The sequence below is a fragment of the Mauremys mutica genome, chromosome 2 (assembly GCF_020497125.1).
Source record: "Mauremys mutica isolate MM-2020 ecotype Southern chromosome 2, ASM2049712v1, whole genome shotgun sequence".
NCBI classification, from domain to species: domain Eukaryota; kingdom Metazoa; phylum Chordata; order Testudines; family Geoemydidae; genus Mauremys; species Mauremys mutica.
In genome coordinates this window covers 71,853,343-71,879,905 of record NC_059073.1, presented here as the reverse complement: position 1 = coordinate 71,879,905, position 26,563 = coordinate 71,853,343, and the positions used below count along the sequence as shown (strand labels likewise).

The 26,563-nt window shown below is 41.1% G+C and overlaps 1 protein-coding gene across 3 annotated transcripts in view; it reads right to left on the bottom strand.

Moving 5' to 3' along the window:
* Positions 1-12,950: 12,950 nt before the first annotated feature.
* ATP6V1H (ATPase H+ transporting V1 subunit H) overlaps positions 12,951-26,563 on the bottom strand; it is a 74,406-nt gene continuing 60,793 nt past the window's right edge. For all 3 annotated transcript variants that reach the window (XM_045006381.1, XM_045006382.1, XM_045006380.1), the window contains one exon: positions 12,951-13,517. In XM_045006381.1, the coding sequence (XP_044862316.1) occupies positions 13,457-13,517 (61 nt within the window). In that variant the 3' untranslated portion in view covers positions 12,951-13,456. The remainder of the gene's footprint in view (positions 13,518-26,563) is intronic.

Sequence of the window (26,563 nt, the reverse complement as noted above, 5' to 3'; positions counted from 1 at the left end):
GTTAATTTAGTTTTTTTGCTCATATTGTACACTGTAACGAGACTGCTCAATTTCATATTCTGGTTCTCCTTTACTAGTCCTATACCACTCAAGCTGGTATTCCTGCAACTCTGCTGGAAAATGCTTAAATTTCGTTTTTAAAACTTTCATTGAAAATATGCATGAGGCTGTCAGTGATGTTGTTCCGTACCTTCACATCCTAAGGGGAATTCATCGGAACCTTATCGTATGTCCATTACTAATACAGTATCAATCTATAGCTTCCTCTGGAGATAGTCATCAATATATCAAATTTTTCCATACTTGACTTATTTAATATTTCATTGCAAATGATAGAGAACAATATTGCTTAATACAAACAAGGTTTAAATCCCTCCTGCCCCCACCTTGATTCATCTTGGCAAATACAAATTAGTCAGCAAAAATTATGTTGAAATTCGTATTTACACATATTAGGGCACAAACTGCATAACTATGTCCAGTCACATTTCTGAGAGCCAAGAGAACATAAATATTTTAGTGATTGATCAAGCAAAAATATTTTTAGAATCCAGATTGGTTCCAACAAATGCAACAGTTGGATAAGAATCTGCTTCTAGGAAAAGGAGACTGCAGAATCCATTTAACCAGATCTTTTTCTTAATAGTTTGGTTTTGATAAGGTTTTACATGTATTCCATCTGTGAAACTAAATGTCATAGGTTGATTGTTTTCAGGAAAGAGATTCTTTTTCTTTGAGTAATTTTTCTGTCATCTCTCCATGAACAGAAATATGTATGTAAAGAATTAATCTGTATACATACTGTATTTATATTCCTAGACACACAATTATGCAAAACTAAAGTTCATAATATTCTGCCAGTGGTTTTTATTTCTAATTGTCTGAAAAACAAGCATCATAAACATTGGAATTAAGGTTAGCAATCCAAACCTTTTAGGGTATGTCTACACTCAAATGAAAAACCTGCGGCTGGCCGGTGCCAACTGACTTGGGCTTGGGCTGGAGGTGGGAGGTCCCAGAGCTCAGGCTGCAGCCTGAGCCAAGAAGTCTCCACTGCAGTGAAACAGCTCTGCAGCCCGAGTCTCATGAGCATGAGTCAGCTGGCATGGACCAGTTGCGGGTATCTAACTGCAGTGTAGACACCCTATCATACGTTCAAACTTGGAAATAATGGATTCTTGTTTGTGCAAAGTTACTGAAGAAGTTATTGCCAATATTCATAAATAAAGTAAAACCAGTATAGCAATGCAAAATAGTGTGTTCACTTTTGCACAGGAAAGTAGGCAAAATATTAAAAGTTTACTTGGCTCTAGTTCAAATACCTGCCCTAAAACACAAACACACAAAAAACCTGAAGAAGTGACTGGAAATACAGTGCTCTGACTATTGTGTTTTGAGCAGATGGAAAATACTTCCTCATTCAGTTCTTTCTGCAATGGGAGTTGGGTACACATTATTCATGATGGTGGCAAGGCTATAACCTAAAGTTAGTGCACTGGTTTAGTGCACTTACAATACTGAGCGTTGTACGCAGACTTGATAAATCGTGACTTGATATCAGCTAAATAGGACAGTCTATAGTAAGGATATTCCTAAATCATAAGGCACAGGAAATAAAACATTTAAAAATCAAGCCATATCTATTGCTGTGTTGTGCAGTGTATATAGAATACTACATAAACTCTAGCTCCTGCAATATCAGCAGAGTAATATCTGAAATGTAATCAGTTAACTTGGATTTCTCTCTTTTTGAAGGGGACTTGAGGCAGTATTTGTAATATCTCAAATTAAAATCCATTTAAAATGGAGACGTCTTGTATGTAGGTAATTTATTCAAGTCAGTTCTCATTTATTCAACAGAGTCAAATATAGCTAAGTGTTTGCTGCATAAATTAATGTTAAAGCCATTTTTTTTGTAAGATAGCTAAGCAGGTACCCTGTTTGTGATTTGATTAATATCTGTGCTTGTTTATCTTAATTAAAAACAACCCTTCAAATTGTACACTTAGCTAATACATGCAGCCTTGTGTTGCATCCAACTGTTGACCCCGTCCCAGTTCTACACTTTCTTGTTGCATCTCCATATAGAGATTGAGAGAGCCTGGAGATAGGGACTGTAATTTATGTTGTGTCTACAGTGTCTGTCATTACAACGCCCTGATCCTGAATCGGGCATTTGGGTGCTACAAATCATATCTTGCTTAGGGTGACTTCCAATAAGTGGATTCTAGAAACATGCCCCAGAGGCATTTAACAAAGAAAGGATGAATTAAGAATGCCTCAGTTTTAGAGTCACCCGTCAGTGAGGCCTTGTGTATGTTGTAAAGAAACCGTGCCTGTGGCTTCTGTTCTTTATGTAAACAGAAGATAGAGGGCCTCTCCAGCTACCTTTTTGAAAACCTCAGGGGCCCTAGTTGATCTTAGTTTAAATGGAGTTTTACTGAAATGTTTTTGTGGCAGCTGCCTTGCTAGTCTACTGAATGCTACGGTACCACCCTACTTTTTAAATACAAATACTGTTGCCTGCGGTGGTGGAGGGATGACAGTTTGTTCCACTTTGTCCTGCCAAGTCCTAGTTTTTAGGCGAGGGTCGAGGAATTGGATGCCCTGCTTCCCTACTTTGTAATGACACCACTTTCTTAATTTGGTTCCTGCTGGAGTGGTTACTGCCGCTTCATTCACTTCTCCTTTCCCATTGTTGTGGTTGCAGAAAAAATGTTCTAAGGCATAAATAGCAGCTAAGCCCCAGAGAGCATGGGTGAGTCTGAATGGAGCTGTGGGGCAGGGCCCGGCTCAGGTAATATTGTATCCTGCTGCCAAGACATGGACAACCCCTCTCCACCCACCTACTCTGAGAGCTGGAAGTCATTTATTCCCCCACACAAGAATTTCTCTTCTCCAAGCCTGTTTCTTCACCTTGATTTTTTTTCTCCCATATTTCATGAAATGGTTAGAAATGGCAGGTAAAATCTCCCTCCTGGGTCTGCAAAGGACAATAGAGGAAACAAGAGGTGGGCAATACCTCATCCTCCAGGACCTGGGGAGAGGATTAAACAAAATCAGACCCAAAACAAAACAGCACTTGCGGGGATTGGATGGCTCAGGGGGATGATGACAGATTCCGGGCCTTCTGTCTCTAGGCTCAAGGGTAAGCTAGGTCTGCACGGAAACTGGCGTTATCACGAGTAGAGCCTTTGTGGATATGTCTACACTGCAATTAAAAAACCACGGATGGCCTGTGCCAGCTGACTCAGGCTTGTGGGGCTTGGACTAAGAGGCTGTTTAATTGCAGTGTAGATGTTCAGGCTGGGGCTGGAGCCTGGGATCTAGGGCCCTGTAAGGTGGGAGGGTCTCAGAGCTCAGATTGTAGCCAGGGCTCAAATGTCTACAAAGCAATTAAACAGACTGAGCCCCATAAGCCTGAGGCAGCTGGCATGGGTCAGCCATGGGTGTCTAATTGCAGGGTAGACATACCCTGTGAAATGAGTCAGTTGTGTTTGAAAGTGGACAGGGGTCCCCATAACTAATACACACCCTTGCTGGCATTCTCAGCGGAGAGGTCCATGGCTGAATGGGAATGGGGCGTAAACTGCTTCCTCAGCTCCTGGGCTTGAGGTTGAGTCTCAGTGGCATGGCAGGGAAGTTTATATAGCCACTGCAGCTGCCTGTGCTTTCTGCCTGGATTTCTGTCTTCTGATCTCAGTCCATCACGTTTCATAAGCACAAAATTCACGTAACATGTAGTACAAAATGGAGTCCTGGTATCATAGCAGCATGTTCAACCCTAATTAAACTGGCCTTCTGATTTTGTGTGCCTCAAACAATAGACCTGTCTTAATAACCTGCTTTGTTCCTGGAGGAGGAGCTGTTCAAAGCACTCATCAATGGCCGAAAGTCAAAGGTAAGATTCCCCGTGCACTTTGTAATAGCAGAGTTAAGCCAATGCTGAGTGCTTTTGAAAATGCCATTCTAAAATCTTTTATCCACACAGCCAGCTGCACCAGCTAATATTCCCTAGATGTGTTCTAGTGCACAGTTTTGGCGATAGCATTCTGAACACAGACAGAGGCTCTTGTCCTTTTATAAGCTTTACCTTTGTCTGTTGACATGAGGAGTTGTGTGTGCATTTAATATGTCTACATAAATGTTAGAGACTTGTTTAACATGGTGCATTAACTTAAATGGCTAAACATTTCTGAAAAAAAAAAAAGCCAAGCCAAACCAAGTATTCATTCTTTTTCCCAATGCTTTTCAAAGTGGCAGCATGGAAAATAGTACCTCTGATTATGTTACTGACCAAAACACAAGAACATAAGAATGGCCATACCGAGTTAGACCAAAGGTCCATCTAGCCCAGTATCCTGTCTTCCGCCAGTGACCAATGCCAGATGCCCCAGAGGGAATGAACAGAACAGGTAATCATCAAGTGATTCATCCCGTCACCCACTTTGTTGTTGTTTTTTTTTACTATAGTTTCAACCAGTTTGCCCGGTACTGAAGTCAGGGTTACCAGTCTGTAATTGCCGGGATCACCTCTGGAATCCTTTTTTAAAATTAGCGTCACATTAGCTATCCTCCAGTCATTTGGTACAGAAGCTGATTTAAATGATAGGTTACAGACTACAGTTAGTAATTTCACATCTGAGTTCCTTCAGAACTCCTGGGTGAATACCATCTGGTCCTGGTGACTTATTACTGTTGAGTTTATCAGTTTGTTCCAAAACCATCTCTAATGACACCTCAATCTGGGACAGTCCCTTAGATTTGTCACCTAAAAAGAATGGCTCAGGTTTGAGAAATTCGCTCACATCCTCAGCCATGAAGACCGATGCAAAGAATTCATTTAGTTTCTCCGCAATGGCCTTATCGTCCTTGAGTGCTTCTGTAGCATCTTGATCATCCAATGGCCCCACTGGTGGTTTAGCAGACTTTCTGCTTCTGATGTACTAAAAAAATTGTAAGCAGTTTTTGAGTCTTTGAATATCGGTTCTTCAAATTCTTTTTTGGCCTTCCTAATTATATTTTTTACACTTAATTCAGTTTATGCTCCTTTCTATTTTCTTCACTAGGATTTAACGTCCACTTTTTAAAGGATGCCCTTTTGCCTCTCACTGCTTCTTTTACTTGGTTGTTTAGCCACGGTGCCACTTTTTTTGGTTCTTTTACTATGTTTTTTTAATTTGGGGTATACATTTAAGTTGAGCCTCCATTATGGTGTCTTTAAAAGTTTTCCATGCAAAGCGGAAGATGGATAGTATTTTTTCCTACACCATTAGCAGTAAAGGAGGAAAAAGTAATGGCTGCAACATTACTAGGAACTGCTACACTTATCCAACTGTAATAACTGTCTCTCTGGCACTGTGTTTAACTAGATCAGTGGCTGAAAAATAATACTCAATCATCACTGTTACAGCACAGAATGCATAAGTAGTGAGGGACACTAAACATAACATGTTGTGAAGGCCAAGACTATAACAGAATTCAAAAAAGAATTCATGGAGGATAGGTTCATCAATGTCTATTAGCCAGGGTAGGCAGGGATGGTGCCCTTGGCCTCTGTTTGCCAAAAGCTGGGAATGGACGTCAGGGGATGGATCACTTGATGATTACCTGTTCTGTTCATTCCCTGTGGAGCACCTGGCATTGGCCTCTGTCAGAAGGCAGGATACTGGCTTAGATGGAACTTTGGTCTCACCCAGTTTGGCCATTCTTATATTCTTATGTTTTACGTTATAAGCCGTTGCATCATGGAAACAGATTTTCATCTTTTTAAACAACAAACAGAAATACTCCATCCAGAAAAGAGCAAATTCTATAGAGCCTGCCAGAGGTACTATGTCCCCTTTTCAGAGGTGCAGGATGAAGAAATGATACTTTTCACTATATAAAAAGGTTTTTCATGAGTTGGGTTCAGTCTTCTAACAGAGTCAATGAGTAGTGCATCAGGTTGCTTGGTAACGCCATATCTGCTAGACCGCTATGTCAGTGTAAGCGGATTGCAGAGAGAAACCATAGTTTAGATTCACTGCAGTAATGGGCTATACGGAACACCCACTACATAAGAGAGATGAAATGAAGAACTCATACACAACGATCCAGCAACCTTACCTCCATAGGCAGGCTCTTGTGGAGCCCACTGACTTAATGGGGGCTTTGTGAGGGGTAAATGCTTCTGCCTACACATCGATCAGATTGCTGGCGCAGGGCCTTACTTAGGAATTATTACAGTTAATGGAGAAAAATTGCATACAGGTAGGGATATGCTTGAGGAAGGGATCTAAAGCAGAAACAGAATAGGAAATTAGGGCCTGATCCTCCTGGGTCGCTCCTGTGAAGGAAAGACTGAACTCCAGTGGACTTTGGGAATCTAGAGCTCTCAGATCTTTGAAGAAATGTTCAGCATGTTGTAGGGGCATAAATGAAAAGTGGAGCTGAGGTGTTGTGAATATTTCCAAGTTCTGGGATAGAGTAATGCTAATGGAGCCCTGGGTCCTTTAAATCGCCGCCCAAGCCCCGCTGCCAGAGTCCCGGGGTTGTGGTGGCAGCCGGGACCCCCGGGGTTCCGCTGCGGTACTGGTGGCTGAGAGCTCCTGGTCCTTTAAATCGCCGCCGGAGCCCCTGGCTGCCGCTGCTACCCCGGGGCTCCAGCAGCAGGGCTCAGGCAGCGATTTAAAGGGCCTGGGGCTCCGCTGTGGTAGTGGCGGCTGGAGCACCGGGACCTTTAAATGGCTCCCGAGCCCTGGGGCTCCAAGCTGCCTCTGCAGCTGGTAGCTCTGGCAGTGATTTAAAGGGTCCTGGGCTCCTAGCCACCACTACTGCAGCTGGAGCCCAGGGCCCTAAGGCCACATCCCTTCCGGTTGAGGCCCCGCCCTCTGCTCAGGACTCCAGAGTACCGGTAAGTCCTTTATGTTACTTTCACCCCGACTGTAACAGTCTTACCATGGAGTCACAGACAGTCCCCATTTATCTTGCTGTGGAGTCACAGACAGTCTACCATTTATCTTGCCACCTAGGCAAGGTGGACTTAGTGATAAATGGTCACTTACACAAAGAATCACAACATATTCTGGTTGCTTCCAGTCCCAAGAGACCAGTCATTTTCCCAACTCCTTTCTGGTCCAAACCTACGGTATATCACATTCTGTCTTTCATTCCTTTCCTCCACAGTCTGATCCAAAACCACATGCTGACTGGGTGGCTAATGGCTGTGCCAACCTCAGTCATCACAATTTTTGATTCATTAGAGCCCAGCTGCCGGGGCTTGTTTTGTGGGTAAATTTATCTAACACTTCCTGTGCTATTGCACTCACCATATCAACCTCTGTCATAAGCTCTGCAGTTTGTGCCAATGTAGGCAGCGAATAATATTACGCTGAACACACCAATTGTCAAAACTGCCCAAACAAATCCATGCAATAGTTGTATTGCATTATTCCCCCTCCGTATTATAATTTAACTAATACCCCTCCCCTTCAGACCATCTTCCCTAAACTTGTAATCGCTAATTCAAACACTCCTTTGGGCTCCTTCTGTAGAGTGATAAGGAAAATCTAGACTCCATGTGCTGGCTATGTTATTTATGTAACTACAGGTCAACAGGTGTCTGGTGCGGCTTTGCCGCGGTTCGTCTCTCAGCGGGGCCGTGGGGCATCCCACTGCCTCGCTCTAGTCCAGCGGCTGTCGGCTCTGCGGTCGGGGGGAATAACGCACGCTCGGTTAGGGGCTCAGGCCCTTGGAGCGGGGGGGGCTGAGTAAAATAGTCAAATGGCAGCCCAGGCCCTAGGTCAGGGCGGGGCAGCAGTCACACAGTCAGGGACCCAGGCCCTTAAGCAGGGGCTGAGTCAGCAGTTCAGTAGCAACGTGCAGCCCAGGCCCTAGGTCAGGGCGGGGCAGCAAACGAACAGTCAGGGACTCAGGCCCTCAGGCAGGGGCTGAGTCAGCAGTTACATAACAGGAGGTCCTAGCCTCTCCAGGCCAGGGAAAAGGGGAGTCTGCCACCCAAGGAATGGGTGGCAGGGGGGACACAGGCCCTCCCACTCCACTGCGTCCCAGCCCGGGGCCCTAGAAGCGGCAGAAACTTGCTGCTGTCAGTGGGGATCCTGGCCGCAACACACTGACATAGGCTCTGGCGTCGGCTGCCCCCGGGCTACTTCCGCACTCCCCCTCGTAAGGTACCTGAGTCGTCGTAGCGTCGCCACCAGTCTCAAACACCATCGGTTCCTCTGGGTAAGTAGCGGATGGTAGGCTCGGCTCCTCCTCGGGGTAGCTGGCGAGGAGGCAGGCTCAGCCAGTCCTCAGGGTAGCTGGCAAGCGGCAGGCTCAGCCAGTCCTCAGGGTAGCTGGAGCAGGGTAGGCTTGGCCAGTCCTCCTCTGGGTAACGAGCGAGGGGTAGGCTCGGCCAGCCCAGGGCAACCTCAGGCCGGCCGCAGCCGTCTGCTGTCTCCCCCGAGGGAGCTCGGCCGCAGACGTCTGGTCTCTGCGGCGGCTGGGTCTCAACTGAGCTCTGCAGGTGAGCTTTTATACTTCCGGGTCTGCGCCGTGACCTCTGAGGGGGGGGGCGCAGGACCCAGTGGCTCCGCCCATGTTGGTGTCAGGGGAGGTTCGTCTCTCAGCGGGGCTGTGGGGTATCCCACCGCCTCGCTACAAGGTGGAAGTTTGCATGGGTCCCAATCCTCCCATTTAAGTCAACTGCAAGACTGTCAATTTCCATAAGCCATTTTACAGCCCTCCGTTTGCACCTACTTTAATTCTTGTCTAGCCCAGCTTTCAGCAGGCGGACAGAATGAATGTAGTGAATATCATCAGCGCAGGAATATCCATGGTTATGTGTCTTTATATTAACATCAGTTTAACGCTACCCCCAAATTTTCAACATGCCACACAGTTCTAAATAGACAACACATAACTGCTCTGTAGAAACTGCCAATAGGCAAGCTAGAGGTTTTGCAAGCTGGGTAGAGGTCAGGTACTAGTGTCCCGTCATGTAGTCTTTTTCTGATTTCCAATTGAACTGATATACCATCACATTTCTCATAGAGAACGTTGGCCTATCAGTCCTGAACCGCAACAGGCCTGATCCTTCCAAGTCACTGACAGTCACCATTTGTTCAACCAGGCATGCAAATTACACTTTTGCAATTTTCATGAGCTGTTAAGAAAGATCAACATTGCCAGACTCCAACATTGCTAAAATCTTGGCAGTAGTGACATTTCACATATTGTAACAGGGACACATTCAAATTGAAAAAGTTTAACTTCTCATTCCGCTAGATAAACCTCTTTCTTTTTTGCATTTGGAACTTAAACACTCAGGTAAAAGAGCTCACTACCTACAGGTCAGCAAGGTATTTTATTCTGAGATTTATGTTGGTTGCATTCATTCCATAATTAAAGGTAGACTTTTAAGGTGCACTGATCACTCTATGAAAAGCCACACAATACACAAATGTTCAAAATAATATGATTCAGCCTCACTTGAGCTAGTGCTTTTCTGGGTTAGGCCTCAACTTAATTGTTTGAATTAAGGTATCACTTTGAGTGTCCAGTCATGAATCAGGGCCTCTTTGTGCTAGGCAGCAAACAAAGACATTCCTACCCCTGAAGATCTTGTAATCCAAGTAGACTTCAATGAGCTAGATGGACCTTTGGTCTGAACCAGGATGGCCGTTCTTATGCACTTTGCTGGATCAGAGCTTCAGTTGCTAACATTGCACAGTTTTCTTCCTACATTCAAATGTGTCTGTTTTCAGTGTCTTCACTTCCCTTTCTACTCCCTTTAATTCTAGTTTAAACTCTCTACATACATTCATTGTGAATTCAAAATCTGCTCAGAGGTGTTTCCATTTAATTTTCAGAGACTGGTTATTTAAGAAGTAGTATTATAAAAGCAGAAGTTATCCTCAAATGATGGGACTGTGCAGTGTGCTGATAAAGATTTTAAAAATTCATTATAGGGTAATTAAACCGCATTTATCTTGACACAAGTTTAATGAAAAACAAAATTGTGATAAACTACAAAATTTTGCCAACAGGAAATTTCTGGTGTTAATATGGATTGAGACAATTATAATTCCTTCCGTCAAACCATGTTTCAGAAGCCAGTTAGACACCCCCAGTGTCAGTTTTCAGTAATCTTTAAACCCTTACTTATCAGCATGCAAGAAGGAAGCTGCTAGCATACGCTTTCACTTATAGAAATTTCAACTTTTCCCACGTCCCTCTGTCACAGTATACTGAAGTGTTCAATCTGCTTGACATTTCATCTGTCTGTTTTCTATTTACTTGATGTAATGAGAATGCAATGTGACTACCTTAGATGAGCTTCAAATACAGCTGGGTATATACTGAAAAAGCAGTAACTCAGGATCATTGTATTCAAGACCTTTTATTCGTTATAGTAATCAGATAGCTTTTGTTGGCAAGACAACTCAAGCAACTACGTATTTGCAAGATTATTGGCACCAGAAGGTGCAAATTGATGCAGACATCTGAACGCCACCTGTGACTTGAAGCTCTTTCTTCTGTTTCTGAAAGTTCCACTCATCAAATGGGGGAAGCAAAATCAATACCATGCAACTTCAGAGAACAGAGCAGACTGAATTAAGAATAGCAGGTCCACAAGAAACAGTGGCTTGAGCACCTGAGACTAGAATTTGTTGGCATAACACATTTGAACAAAAATAAATTCATAAAAAAGTGAAGACCGCTCCAAATGCAGAAGGGGGCTAAATTCAAAAAAGTACTGTGCTGCCGACAGGTAAGTCAGTTCTAGTTTAAAATAGACTGCAGTTGTTCCTCCTATAGACAGTCACTGCCCCCCTCACCCGTTGGCTTTCACAACTAAGTCCCAATTCTGCCTCCTTCCTAACCCATCTCCAGCATATTCATTAGACAGGGAAGTATGAGGAGCAGTCACTAGCCATCTGTTTATCCCCTCAAGGTTCCATCTACAGTTCCCTCCTCTTTGGAGTGAACCTGCCAAATAGTTTCTCCCCCTACTGTGCACAGATGTGATCACAGGACCTACCTGTAGATTTTGTGGTATGTCTTAGAAGGATTCTTGGCATCCCACCAAATCTTCAGACCAGCCTCCACTGCTTCAGGAGAAGTAGAGCCCACAATGAGTCCATCTGGCTGACTTCTGCTCCTGCTCCAACTCTGCACAGGCCCAAGCATCTGCCCACATGGAGCCCGTTCAAGTGTTGGGACCTTAGTCTACATGCTAAGTGGAGCAATGCAAGATATTTACAGTAAACTCAAGCTTGGGTAACATGTCAGACTTTTTAGAGACTTTGAGAAAATTTAGAATGATTTCATCTCTCCAAGACGGAATTTTAGCCCCAAATTAAAAGGAAAGAATTGAGGAAAGAAAGTTTCTCCATATCCATTTCCATTGATGGTAAATTATTCTGGGTTAAAATAGCATCTGCAGGACTTTTCAAAGTATGAGCTGATCATTGGCTGGGGCTAGGAATAATTCTGCCACTATATCTCCCAGGTTTTAGTATGACATGGTGGGGCGGGGGAGAACAGGGGAAGAAAACAAGTTGCACCTAGCTCATTAGCATATCATACTGGCAACTCTTAGGAATCTTGATTCCCAGCCCCTTGTGTAGGGACTATGAATATTCTTGTGTGTCAATCTTGACATTCATTGCTATCCATACTGGGCTTAAATTTTTAATAGTAATAATTATTAACATTTTAAAATGGAAATAAGGTTTTTATAGCAAGTAATTTAGTTAAACTTTGCAAGCCAAATGCAGTAGGTTACAGAATGGCATCAGAACTCTATTAATGAGAGTCAACACTCATGTCTGTAATACCAGAGAGCACATATTTTAGTTTTTAGTAACCAGGAAAAAGACACTGCAATGAAATTCACTTCATGGCACTTCTTGTACTTGGTAGGTCAAAATTACTTGGATGCTTTAACACAAAGCCTACGATACGCTCTTAATGCCTGGCCTTCCTATAATCAGTTAATATTGTAGCGACAGGAGGCGCTTACTGCTTTATATCTTGCCAGACCAGCCTCTTTTTTTTTTTTTTTTTTAAAAGACTAATTTCTGAATGTTTCATCTTAGGAGAGCAAAGCCCTTTACTGAAAAAAACAAAATCATGTTTGTAAATAAAAAGTAAACATGTGTTGTCAGATGCTACCAGTGTGGTGCTCTGCTCTTGTTCAATAATGATAACAGTCGGCTGCATGTGTGCGTGTTCCCTCTGTGCGCTGCCCCAGCTCTGCAGATCGCTGGCACAGCAGAACCCCGAGAGAACCCCCAGTGACCACAGACTCTAATAAGGTATGAAGGAACCCGGGCCAGGTTTATTGTCAAACGAAGCACAGTAATAGTTTCCTATAAACTCTACAGGACTTACTACGAATTTGTGCCCTGACAATGGACACAGCTCAGTCAGTGGCGGGACTTTCCACTGCCCCCTAGGCCGGATGAAGACGTCCACTCAGGGATCCATTCTTATACACTTTTGCTAACAGATTACTCATCACTCCTGACGCATTGAGGTACAGCCCCTCTATTAGGGAGTTGCCTTCTCCTGGCACAGGCTGGTTCGAACAAAACTATCCATCATACTATCCATCGTATTGTCTTTTCATATCATATTGTCTCCACCGTATTGTCCTTTCATATTGTCTATCCATCATATTGTTCTTTTATACTGTCTTTAGGCTAGGTCTACCTGTTCCTTGTTATCTGTGTGGGATATGTTCATACCCAGCTGTTCTGGTGCCGTCTTGGCACATGTTCATTTTATTAGTGACTTCTAGCAGCCCTCTTCTTGCCAACTTCTGTGAGTGGGACCTGCCTCTGGCTCACAGCCCAGCTTTGCTTAACAATGTCTTGACTATTACTCTAGTTCAGGCCTCATACCAGGCCCTGATACCAAGGGTTTGTGTCTCATGGACTCGTCTTATTACAAAATGGTAATATTGTTTTAAATAAGACTTTATTGAAACTGATCAGCAATGTTTTCCAGATTACTGAATTTCATACAGCACAATGCCTTAGAAGACAATTTTATGAATTACTCTGTACATAGAAACAGGAATTTATTCCTGTTTTCAGAAATGGACAATAACACTGAAAGAAAATATCAAGGGAGTCAAGGTAGTGCCCTGGAATGAATATCCTTTAATAAGGTTCTTGTTATGAGACAACAATAAATACATAAAATAAAGGCAGTATACATCAGCCATGTTTCTTCAGATACGTTGGTAATATAGCAGGATGTCAACTGGCAGATTCGTCAGAAGTAGTTGAACAAACACTAACTTTTACTAGGCGACAGCACCAGAGGAAAACAGGAAAGAAATCGACACATTAGCAGGAAGCAAATATTGCAACCAAGAATGTTTGCTTATTATCAATTTAAGATATATATATACTCCAGCTATACCCAGGAAGGAAGAGTTGTAACATACAGTTTGAAATGTTTAGCTTCGTGCCGTGACTGTTGGAGGTTGTTCTGACTGTAACTGCTTCCCAAGATATTCCCTGAAAGACATAACATAAGAAAGGTTGTGAAAAATTCCCCTGCAGAATGTCTCAAGCAGAGTAAAAAGAGAGGGGAACAATGCTCTTATATTTAAACCTTTTTATAGAAGAACAGTGACTAGCAATGTTGGGTGCCCAACTTAAGATACCTTGAAGGGCCAGAGCTTCATTTTCAGAGGATGGTTGCTCAGCAATTCTTGAAGCTCCAGAGAGAGGTTTCAATTGGAGCATCTCTTCCCCCCACCCCCCATCCCAAAAAAGTAATCCAAAGTCACTAGTCACTTTTGAAAATCTTGACCAGTGTTCTAGCTCATCCATAACTACTGTAACTTTGCCGACTGACAACTGTCACATGTGCTGCTGGTAAAATATTTAAAGGATTATTCATCCTATAGTGTACATGTATAACTCCTGATAATGTTAGCATACATACAGACTTCTCAGTTAGCAAAACCTCATACAAAATTACAGATGGAAAAGACCTATAAGATCCAATGAGGTTCATTCCCTACCTCTTTTATATTAAGAATGCTTTCTCCAGGCCAGTGTAAAAATGTATTCACTTTTTTTTCCTTTTTAAAAACACACCAGTCCTATCTAAACCTCAAACTAAATTAATACCCAGAATCTTCAGTGTTCCCAAGATTTTTGAATCTTTGGTAGATTCGATCCTTCACACAACTAATGAAGTATTTATCTGTTACAAAATTCCTCTAGCAAATTAATCAAAATTTCTAAGACGTTTTCAGGTCATCGCTGCAATGCAATGCCATGCCAATAAAAGATGAGTGTAAACTGTACAAAAATGACAACAAGGGCCTAATCCTACAAGGCGCTGCTAAGTGCTCTCATGTCCCATTGGTTTTCATGGGAAGTTGAGGGAGCTCAGTACCTCACAGGATCAGGTCAGAAAGAGTGTGGGAAGAAAGACTTTTAAAAGCAGCCTGTTGCATGCTATTGAAAATATGCCAGCACAATTCTTTCAATTCATCAGTTGGAGCAGGAAGTATCAAAAGTTGTGAAGTAGAGGAGCACCATTTCCCCCACTTATGGCACAGTTACGACGACACTGTCATCTTTGCATTTGCATTTTGACTACAGAAGCACAATAGTCTACATTAGTTGGACAAAGGCATCTAGCCACAGCAAGCCACCTTGGGAAAAGACACAAAACCAAGTTAATGTGACACATTTCAGATTACAAGTTTACCTGCAGTATTTGAGATCACCATTGACAGCTCATTTTATTACCTACCTCTCTGGCCTAACTTCACAAGTGCTGAAGAAAAATGATTTTCAAAATCTTCAAAAACGAAGTTAAAAAGGGAAGTGAGAAACTTGCATTTTTTCAATATTACAAGACATCCTGTTAAATGTGAGTATGAAAACATTACGTAACTGTCTTATAGTATGGATCTCCTGTTTAACTGGCACAAAATCTCCAAAAGGAAGACCAGTGACCAATCTCCTATACCCCATGTTATGAATAAAATTCCGTTTAATTCTAGCATCTTAGAGAGAACGATATTCAGCTTCACATGCCCTCATTTTCTATAGCATAGATAAGCTCAGCACCAATGCTGCATTCCACTCATAACTGAGTACTTTCCCACACCTAAAGTGTTACAAAATGTAATTTTAAGCCTTGCACTCCGCTAGCAGTAAAAACTTAATCTTTAATATAATTTGAATGCTTTAAAAATGTAACACCCTATATTCCTGCATATTAACTTTCCTGTGTAGTTAAATGGTTACCTGTATGTGTTTAAAAAAAAAAAAAAAAAACACCTAGAGGAACCTAGAACCTGAAGAAACAATTGTAAAATGTTGCCATAGGATCGTAGTACCTTAGTGCATACTCTAAACAGATACCAGCCCTGAGACCTGCTAACATTAGGTAGCTCCTCTCTTCAAGATACTAACTGCACTGGTCCTGGGAATGAAATTAAACAGAGCCTCTGATGGTACAGGGGTGTGTGCCACAAAGTCATGTAGGCTCTACACTGCCATGCTGTTGAACTAGGAGAAATCCCTTCTTCTGCAGGGACTTGGAATAAGACAAGCAACTTGCTGGAGTGCAGCAGGAGCATTAATTCTCCTCTAACCTACTCCTTAGGTCTGGTTGGGATGACACTTACAGGCTCTGGAAGGAGCTATACCAGGCTACAGGACAGTGGGCTAATGATGCTGGTAGGTTAAACTGCATAAAAGTTTATGTGGTTAAGCAAATCTTCTCTCAACATGCAAGTTTCATGTGAAAACTGTTCACTGCTGCTAAGAGGAGAGAGACCGGATTATCGGGTTATTCTGAGAGGCTTTATATATTTAATCAGTTCTTCTCACCTCCTCCCCACAAGATTATGAAAGCAGCTCTTTTAATAGACAGAGTACAGTCGGGTACTAATTCTTAATGTACACGTTAAAGGATGATGAGATGAGTAAGTTTTTATATGATGGCACTTCAGCATGTTGGAGATAAATAGCAACTGTGAACAGTTATGACGGTCTTCACAAGCACAGGAAGATATTATTGCTATGCCTTACTAACTTCTGCAAATGAAAGGTTCTTGGGTTAGGCAGCAGACTTTAGTGTGACTCTTTCAAGTCAACATTTTAGACATGCTGCTTGCCCTACGTAATTAATGCTGTGTTGAAAAAGAAAGCAAGCACTCAACACACAGTATTGCTGGAGTTTTGGATGGAGGGAGGGGGCAGGAAGTAAGGCTAGTAAAGTGGAGAACCACCAAGCTTTTTTTGGGAGAGTGCGGGGGGGGGAGGGACACCACACAGCTCTCTCAGCAAAGTACATTTATTTATTTTAAGGACAAAAAAAGCAGAGAAAACATGTGAAAACCAATAAAAAGTTCCTATAAGCATGCGAGAACCTTGCCAGAGGAGGTCACCTAGCAGTATTATGGGGCCCTAGTAAGCCAAAATCTTTCCAACCCTTCCACAAGAGTTGGGACACCCCTTAGATGTTACTGTTCATTTGCTGGATCAAAACAAAGGCCCTGTGTCAGTTCAAGCTCAGGTTCTTATACCAAAAGCCTCTTCTCTGTTGAGGTCTCTGGAAAACCCAGTTTGGACCCAGTATATGCAAACATCCTAAGGGATGATGCATCTCCGGAGTTGTTTATGGTCCCCCAGGGTAATACACACACACACACACACGTGTACACGTACGTACGTATACATACACACACATACACTTTTTAGTTCCTGGAGGAGCTGTGGTAACCCTCCACCATGGAAAACACAATCATACATAAACCATTCATAAATTTTAGACAATGATCTCCAAAGATACTGCATGGGATTACAATATCTGTCACACTATTTATGACCATATACAATAAAACCAAGTAAATCATGTCAGAGGACTATCGTGATGGAAATATTTTTTCACATAGGAAAAATACAAATAGGTAGCAAGCCAAAGTGTTTAGTGATATCACCTTCAAAAAGGATCCTGCAATGTTTCCTTTCACTATTTAAATGGGGGTGGGGAGGATGAATTCCTGCAAGCCAGAGCTCTGATATCACGGAATGTGTCTGCATGAAGTGCTTCATTGAATAACAGAAAATGTAAGGCAGCAAGTTGTGCTAGAAGCACACATGGTAGACTGAACTCCTGAGAGGCCTACAAGCTTCCAAATATCTGCTTTAACATCGTTTTCTTAGGGTACGTCTTCACTACCCGCCGGATCGGCGGGTAGCAATCGATTTCTCGGAGTTTGATATATCGCGTCTCATCTAGACGCGATATATCGAACCCCGAACGCGCTCCCGTTGACTCCGGAACTCCACTGGAGCGAGTGGCAGTAGCGGAGTCGACGGGGGAGCCGCGGACATCGATCCCGCGCCATGAGGACGGGTAAGTAATTCGAGCTAAGGTACTTCGACTTCAGCTATGCTATTCACGTAGCTGAAGTTGCGTACCTTAGATCGACCCCCCCAACTAGTGTAGACCAGGCCTTAATGTTGCAATTTCAATGCCTAGCCTATATTGGACTTGTAAAGCTAAGCACTTTATATGGTTAGTAGTCTAACTAGCTCTAAAACATCACTGGTGATAACTCTAGACGTTGACATGAGATTTACAGTACAAAGGCCCAGCTAGGGTCAAAGCGTAATTTTAGTTCTTTTGAGATTGGGAGACTGATTTAACGGTGGCAAAATCCATCTACCTTTGAACTCTGAATTAGGAGTTGGATTCCAGAGGCTGAGGAGAAAAGATGGTAGAGAGTTTAATAGGGTAGGCTTAGGCTTTTACCCTAAAAACCCAAACCCACTTTAGTCAGTTTTGTCTCTCCACAAGGAATCAGAAAGATAATTTCAGTCCGGATGCTGTTTAAGCTTTTGGTTGGTTGGTTGGTTGGGTTCCCCCCCCCCGTATATACTGTGTGTCTAAATGTCAATGTGTTGACTTTAAAGATTATCTATGTAGAGCTTTTTCAAATAGTATCCAAAAAACACTCAAGTATGAAAATTTTTGACACAGACATAATGGGTAATTCCTAACATTTTAGAAGACTGGGGTTTTGTTAGAGTAAAAGGCAGAGCTGTTTCCTTTGACAGAAAGCACTATGAAATGAAGATAGATTGATGTTTTTGTACTTGACTGTGTGTCTAATGAGTAAATCCAATCCAAAGTTTGATCTTGCTAGAGAAGTAAGAGTATGAATTTGAAAAGTTGGTTCAAACGCAACTCTTCATGTTCTGAACAAATAAAGTCTGATCCCAGGAATACACAACACAAGTAACTACAAAAGATAAGTAACCACTAGGTGACCTTTAAAAAGATAAGAAATCAGAAAGGTTAGCAGGAAGCACATTTTGAAGGTTATTACTGGATATACATCAGTTCATTTGACTCATCCTACTAATTTAAAAAGTTGTTGCTAGTTACAATGCAAAATTAATTTTATTAAATGTACTCAAAAATATAACACATAGCTGTGGTTGTATCAGCAGTTTAACTACATCGAACAATCTCTAGACAGCCGATAAGGGCTGAATTGCAGAAGAATAATTGTATGGCCGTAAATGAATCTCTAGAATGTTCTGAACAACAGTCATCAACTTCAGCAAAGTAAAAGTTAGAAAAACAGTTCAGTAAAGTAGGAAAGAAAAAACATGCTCAGATCAATTACAGCTACACTAGATGTCTCAGATGCTTTTCTTGGCCATGGGAACATAATGTTTATGCTACAATATGTGCTTAGAAGCTATCCCATTGAATACACACCATATTGCATACATTGCAATTTACAAAATCAGGCAATATAACACTGCTGTTGTTAAATGGGAATAAACAAAAAAAGGAAGAGACATCTTTGCTTGAGCGCCAGGACTGAAAGGAAGAATGGTCCCGCGGTTAGGACACAAGACTGCCAGTTGAGAGAGCCAGGTTCCATTCCATGCTCTGCCACAGGCCTCCTGTATGACCCTGGGCACGTCACTCAGCATACATCTATACTGCATATATCCACACTGCAATCAGGAGGTGTGATTGCAGCATGAGTAGACATACTCAAGATAGCTTTGATCCAATAGCAATGAAGTTGCAGCAGCACAGGAAGCTGCATGAGCTAGTCCTGCCCACCCAAGACCCTGGGTACATACTCAAGTTACTGCCACCCATGCTGCCACAGCTTCACTGATATTATTACTCAAGCTAGCATCTGCAATCACACCTCCTGACTGCAGTGTAGACTTATCCTTAGTCTGTGCCTCAATTCCCCATGTCACCTCAGAGTTATTTGCAAGGAAAAACACACTGAGGCATTCATATATTACAATAAGGGGGGCCATTTGAGTACCTAAGATAGATACGACTGACAAACAAAAGTGGCAGTGAATCTTTGCAAGAGAAACAAAACTGGAATGCACTTACAATTAGATGATGTATCCTAAAAGATACAAAGCTGCAGATGAACCTGGACTGAGTTATAAAAAATAAACACCAAACAAGACTGAATTGTTAATCGTAACACTACTTATACCATTTTGCACCTTTGAAGTAAGTGACAATCAAGAAACAGGACATATCTCACCATACTTTATGTACATAAGAAGAAACATAGTAGTGGATGGCTGATTAAATGGGATGCATGCCAGAGCAAAGAGGACAAAACTCTAGGTCAAAAGTTACTTGTTCAAATGCACTTTAAGTATTAAATTAATATTTGTCTTTGGCTGCACCCAATAGCATTAAGCAGGCAATCTACAGATTTATAGAATCATAGAATATCAGGGTTGGAAGGGACCTCAGGAGGTCATCTAGTCCAACCCCCTGCTCAAAGCAGGACCAATCCCCAGACAGATTTTTGCCCCAGACCCCTAAATGGTCCCCTCAAGGATTGAACTCACAACCCTGGGTTTAGCAGCTCAATGATCAAACCACTGCTGAGTGATTAAAAAAAATCATTGGTGGTATGGACTGTGTTCTTTATCACTTTGTAACATGCAAGCTGCATGCTGAATCCAATAATTTGCTTTTTAGAACACTATAATACAAGCTATTAAGTACATGGTGGGAAACCTCACTTTTCACTAATAATTTTCCATTAAGGACACATTGTCTAAGGTAGCCTTTTCTTCAACAGATACATTTTATGACACTTTTAAAATTAGATTTTCCACAAAAACCTCCACAAATTAGGTTTTGATCTAACCACATGACTGTTTAGTAAGAACAGAGCAATATCAGCACAAGTCATTTTTCACTTGTTTCTATAATGTATTGTGACTGCTGAAGTTTATAAATACATTAAGGATAAAGTCTCAGAGTTAGTATTCATCTAAACTGATTCATGTCTTCCCAGTAATTTAAAAATTCAACTTTAAACTTCATTAAAATCAGGCAATTTAGTTTACATTTGTGCTTTACAGATCAAGAAGCCTTTATTTACGATGCTGAATAGAACGGAAAATACTTCCAACATTTAAAAGCTTTAAGTTTATACAGATGACAGAATAATTCAGGAAGGTTGAAATAAATTAGGTCTGACTGACAATTTTAATCAGACCTCTTAACATCAAGGAAAGCTTTAATTTAAAGTGCCACTTATCAGAAGTGAAATTTCATCAGAAAAACGCTACTTTGCTGTCAGCCAGCAAATGGCTTTTTGCAATTACTGTGCATGGAGCTTTAAAATGAGACATTATTTTGAAAAATAAAAATGTAAAATTAAACATGATATGGAACACACGCTGCAAATGAGGAATGCAAACTAGACCGCCAGAAACATAAAAATGTGTTGTACAAGAAGTCTAGCTTTCAAGAAAGAAAATATGATCATGCACTGTGAAATCCTGGGGAACACATGCAGAATACAAATTCCAGTCACCCAAATATACAAAATGCAGCCTTGTAAAATACACATTTATGTCCAAACAACAAAATGGAGACCTTAAGCATTAGTTAGTGCGCAGCAAGTATCCTGGTAATCAATTATTTCTTTGCTTAATTTGTCACCTATCTAGATGTATGCTCTTTAAACAAATTTTATTAATTTTATCAAAGATAGCTATTGATCATCTTGAACTTTTCAATTAGAAACACACTGTTAACTACATATTTTATGTTTTCTATTACTGAGAAATAGGACAGCATTCAAAATGAAAATTGTGTGAATCTGGCTAAATTAATATAGTTAAATTTTTCTTAATATGTAAGGTTGCATTATTATTCACTGAAGCAGCATTTACTAGAATTAAGCCTATAGTTTCTGGCAGCTTTAAATGATTAAGCTGTTCACTATCACAAACAGATGCAAGCCAGCATAAGGGATAATTTCTATATGGCTGGCTAACAATATAAGATCCTGCAGTTCATATTACAAAAAGCAAGCAAGATACAGAATATCTTAGGTGGGTGGGATTTGAAGGACAAAATTCATAATGGGGTAGTGACTAAAATACTGTATAATGCCATTAACTCTACAAAACAGCAGTTTATTATGTAGCATATTGCAAATTCTAAGAACAGAGTTTCAGGTCTATCAATATTTCGATGAATAGACTGATATTTTAAAAGGTGGCAGGCAAGAAATTTTTACCTGAGTGTTCATGAAGAAAACTAAGGGAGCCATTTCCACTTTCAACAGAAGTGAGGGGGATTTTCCACCCTCCACTTATCTCTTTGGGACATATGAAGAAAAAAAGTAAGCGGAGCCAGGAGGCTAACTGAGCTTGCATGATTCAACCACCCTCAGAACTACAGATTAGCTTCCAGGAAAATTCAGAGTTAATGCTACCTCAAGAAACACCAGCTGTTGGGTGCTCTGTGACTCCTTTCTGCAGAACCAAAGACCACAGCTGGGAACACTGATGCTGGCTGCATAGATGGGAAGTGTTGGAAAGTTCCTTTACAGAGCAACTTGACATCTGCGGGATTGGGTGCTGTGATTCCTGAGAATCCCTGGTCTCTGCTGCTTTTTTTGAAGCTTAGGCCATTAGCACTTCTGATGACACATTCTCTACCATCACTCAGAGTCAACTCCACAGTGACAATGAAGTCTCTGATCTGGGTGTGAGTTGCATTCCTTCTGCACACCTGAGAAGGCGGCAAGCATTTGAGCTGTACTTTGGCTAAGACATTTCATTGTGGGTGACTGATGGGAATATGGAGCATGTATTCCAAGCATAACATTTAGAACAGAGTCTTCATTCCATGCAAGGAACAGAATGATAGTGATAGCTCAGTAAGTTAGTTAATGGGAAGCTACTTTCACAGATTCCAAGACCAGAAGGGACCAGGGTGACCTCCCGTACAACACAGGCCCAAAATAATTCCTACAGCACATTTTATAAAAACTCCCAATCTTTATTTAAAAATTGCAAGTAATGGAGAATCCATCACAAATCTTGGTAAATTGTTCCAATGGTTAATTACCCTCTCAGTTAAAAATTTACACCTTATTTGAAGTCTGAATTTGTCTAGCTTCAACTTCCAGCCATTGGATCACGTTATATCTTCCTCTGCTAGATTGAAGAGCCCAAATCAAATATTTGTTCCCCATGTAGCTACTTATATACTAATCAAGTCATCCCTTAACCTTCTCTTTCTTAAGCTAAATAGATTGAGCTCCTTGAGTCTAACACTATATGGCATGTTTTCTAAAACTTTACTTATTCTCATGGCTCTTCTCTGAACCCTCTCCAATTTAGCAACATCTTCCTTGAATTATGGACACCAGAACTGGATACAATATTCCAGCACATAGTGAGTGTTCTATTCCTGCTCAAGAGATTCCCTTTTTATGCGTCCAAGAATTGCATTAGTCTTTTTAGCCACAGCATTGCAATGTTTTCAACTCTTCTGAATATTGATTCCCTAATAAGGATCATCTGTCTTCCTTGGACAGTTGGAGAACTCTTTGTGGGCAAGCTTGATTTTCTTACATGTTGGGTCAAGCTGCCATCCACAGGTGCGTCCCATACATGTGTCTATTCCTTTCGATCTTGACACACATTTCCACAGTTTCCACATCAAGTACCTGGCATCGATTGGAAACTTCTAGCAATTCTTCCTGATCCTCTTCTCTGTCATGGCCACAGCCTGCCTATCCTCATCTGTCTCCAGCCACATAGAATGCGGCTGTAACCTTTTGCCTCTGATGGTTACAAACTACCAAGCCTCTTTTCTTACCTCCTCTCTGTCTATCAAACTCCTTGGACTTGCTTGTCTGTAGTCTCCTTATACTTCATAGATCTTAATGTATGGTATTATGCCTTGAGGTACAGGAAAGGCATGCTGTTGCATCAAGCAAACGAACATGCTTACTGGTTCTTTTTGAGCTAGTATCTGAAAATTGCTGTAATTTAGGAAGTTAATACTCTGAATTTTTTTAAAATACAAGTCTACATCATAAAAACACTGTTGCAACTGACAGATTCCTGGTGCTAGTCCTTGGCCTCAATAAATGGACAGAGTATCCTGCCAGAACACAGGCACAGAAATAGGCAAAAAGAGATGGGTCCCTCTCTAGAGCATAGTTAAGGCATAGAGTGAAAGGGCAATATGGAAAAATATGCACTGTCACTTCCCGTGCTACACTTTTTTTTCCCTGAGGACGGCAGACTTCCATCTCCAGTACTGTGAGCCTGGCACCTTTCACGAACACTAATTCATTTTTAAAAAAAAAACAAAACTCAGCTCATCCTTGCTTTCATCTGTCATTTTACACATATTAAATGATGCTAAGATTAGAATTCTAAAGAGATAAGTTGGCTATCTGCTACATCACTGCACGATTCTTTTAAAATGCAAATTCAACTCAAAACTATTTCACTAACATGAATCGTCTGAAAAATGACAGCAAGTAGCCACTTCTGACCAAGACTAACTTTTGTTTTTCTTTAACTAGAACACCTGTGAGTTCCCGTGCTTCCCTTAAAATCCTTTAGTAACCAAAAAATAACCAAGTTGTAAATAAGCTATTCAATTGTTTAGAAATTAACTGAATTTGAAGAGTGATTATTTAGAAGTTTTATACAGGAAATACAACTTTATTTTAAGCAGGAAGTCAACTCCTACTATACCTCTTCCTCATTAAAATTCCTTCTTCAGTGATAGTAACCTGTCCTACCAGATCACCTAAAATACAGTCAGAACCTTGTAACACTCAGGTAGGTAACTCACTTGAGTAATTCCAAAAAGCATTTCACCTACTACTCTGATTTACTAGTCTTCTGCATATTGGACATTTTGTAAGCATTAGCACCAAGCTTCAGCCCAGGGCTGCAAACCTCTTTCCTGTTGTAACATCCCAAGATTTGGAAGGGGACCAGATTGGTGCTGCCATGCAGAGATCACAAACAGATTAAATAAATTTAACAGGAGACTGTAGTCTAAATGAGGAAAGTGCATTTCCCAAGAGAAATTACTGGAATTCCATTACATAAGGGAGGGAGGGGAGGCTAAAAGCATGACTGGACTGTTTTCTCAGTCAGAGCAGAACAAGAGACTAGAGGAATGAGGCCTGAAGACGATTGCTCATGTTTACTGAGTTATTTATGTGTTGGCAAAATTGAGCTTGAACCTCCAAAACAAACCAACCAACCACCAGTTATCAAACTGTACTCAACATTTGTTTTTTAAATTAAAGCTTCCAGGGGAGCACTCAGTCCTTCCTCTCATGTTCCCCTTACAAGATAAGTTAGAAGCAATAGGGATAGAATTGACACTTAATGGTCCAATCTGTGAGAGTCTCTTCTTCATGATTTGACGTCAAGAAGCTAACTGTAAATCCTACTGTTAATTGAATTGTCTCGTTAGACTGACCTCACACTAGTAAGGCAACTCCCATCTTTTCATGTGCTGTGTATTTATACCTGCTACTGTATTTTTCACTCCGTGCATCTGATGAAGTGGGTGCTAGCCCACGAAAGCTTATGCCCAAATAAATTTGTAAGTCTCTAAGGTGCCACAAGGACTCCTCGTTGTTTTTGTAAATCCTGTGCACAAACTATGGGGCAGATCCTCAGCCCTAGCTAAGTCCCCTATGTGCTTCTCCACTTCTATACCATCTCTCTCCTTCCCCGTTTATGGGGCAATATTGGTCTAGCAATCCTGGGTTTCTAGGGGCCTATTCCAGCTAGTATAAACTAGAACAGCTTCCTTATTGCAGAAAGCAGAAAGGTAGTTTAGAGACACATTTAGCACCCCACTGTGCCCAGCATGAGCATGCTAATCCCATTCATTTAAGTGGGAGTTCTGCACACATTTAAAGGTAAAAGTAGGCCTTAAGAGTGCAATTTGGCTAAGTGGTAATATGCAATACATTCAATTTGGTTAAGTGGTAACAATTTATACAAAACACTGAGGGGGGTAAACACCAACAACAGAGGGGAAATAGCTAAAGGGATGTTGCTGACAGAAGTGAGCTGAACTTAAAATGGGAAAAGTTAGGCTATATATCTGGGAAAACTTTTCCTGACAATGAGAGCTATTTGTCTGTGGAACAGTCTACAAAGAACAGTGATGGAAACCCCATTGTTTCGAATATTTGTAATCAGATTTGACAAGGCACCAGCAAATGTACAAAATGAAACTGTCTCCTTTTATGAGAGATGGACTGGATGACCTAATGAGTCTTTCCATCTCTAACTTGTACACAGTGATAGCCTAGTTATGAACCCCAAATAAATTTGCCATGAACCAGAATGGCACATCCCCAATCAGTATGTGAGAAGTACAGATTGACATTTACTACCATTAAACTGTGAAGTGCATAGACAACATAAAAATATACTCATGACCCGAAAACCGTGAGACCACTTTTTAGTCTCCACCTACATGTGCTCAGAAATCAATGTTCCTTTACTCAAGTCCTCCTTATACGGTGAATATTCCTTCTGATTTGTACAGTATGTTGCTTACATTTATAATCTCTCTGTAGAGATAAAGAATTAGTGTGAGATGAAGGGAAGAGGAAGGAGGATTATAATAAAACAATGCTTGAGGGCTAAAAAGAATGAACTAGGGGAAAATTGCTTTGTATGGTTAATTACGCATTATTGATTTTTTAATACACGTGTTATTACCCTGTCACTACAGCAATGCACAGTTAACTTGAAAATCTCTTCCTAGTATCTCTGTATGTTGTTACTAACACCCTCCCTCCACCTCCAAACTACTATAATCATCAGTGCTTAACTTTTTAAATTGCATTACATCTGTCTCAAAACCCCATGCACAATCATAAGCAATTCCAAAGCATGGAGTGCTCAAAATAGACTGAATTTAAATATTCAGTTTAAAGTCATAATAAAATAGGTGTGTGTTTCACAATACTTCTTTTCTATTATACTGCTGAGCCATAGCATCCCAGATTCTACTTTTATTGCACTTTATCCAAACCACTTGTGAGTAATCTAGTCTAGTAGTCAACATTTCAGCATGCTGACATGTACTAGCCAGTCTGGAATACATTTATTCAGACACTGCTCTCTATCTGTTCTACAATACCATTTTAGATTTGAATTTTCAGAACTGCTAAGACAAAGTGAAAAAATGACGTCTTATGAAAGATCTAATT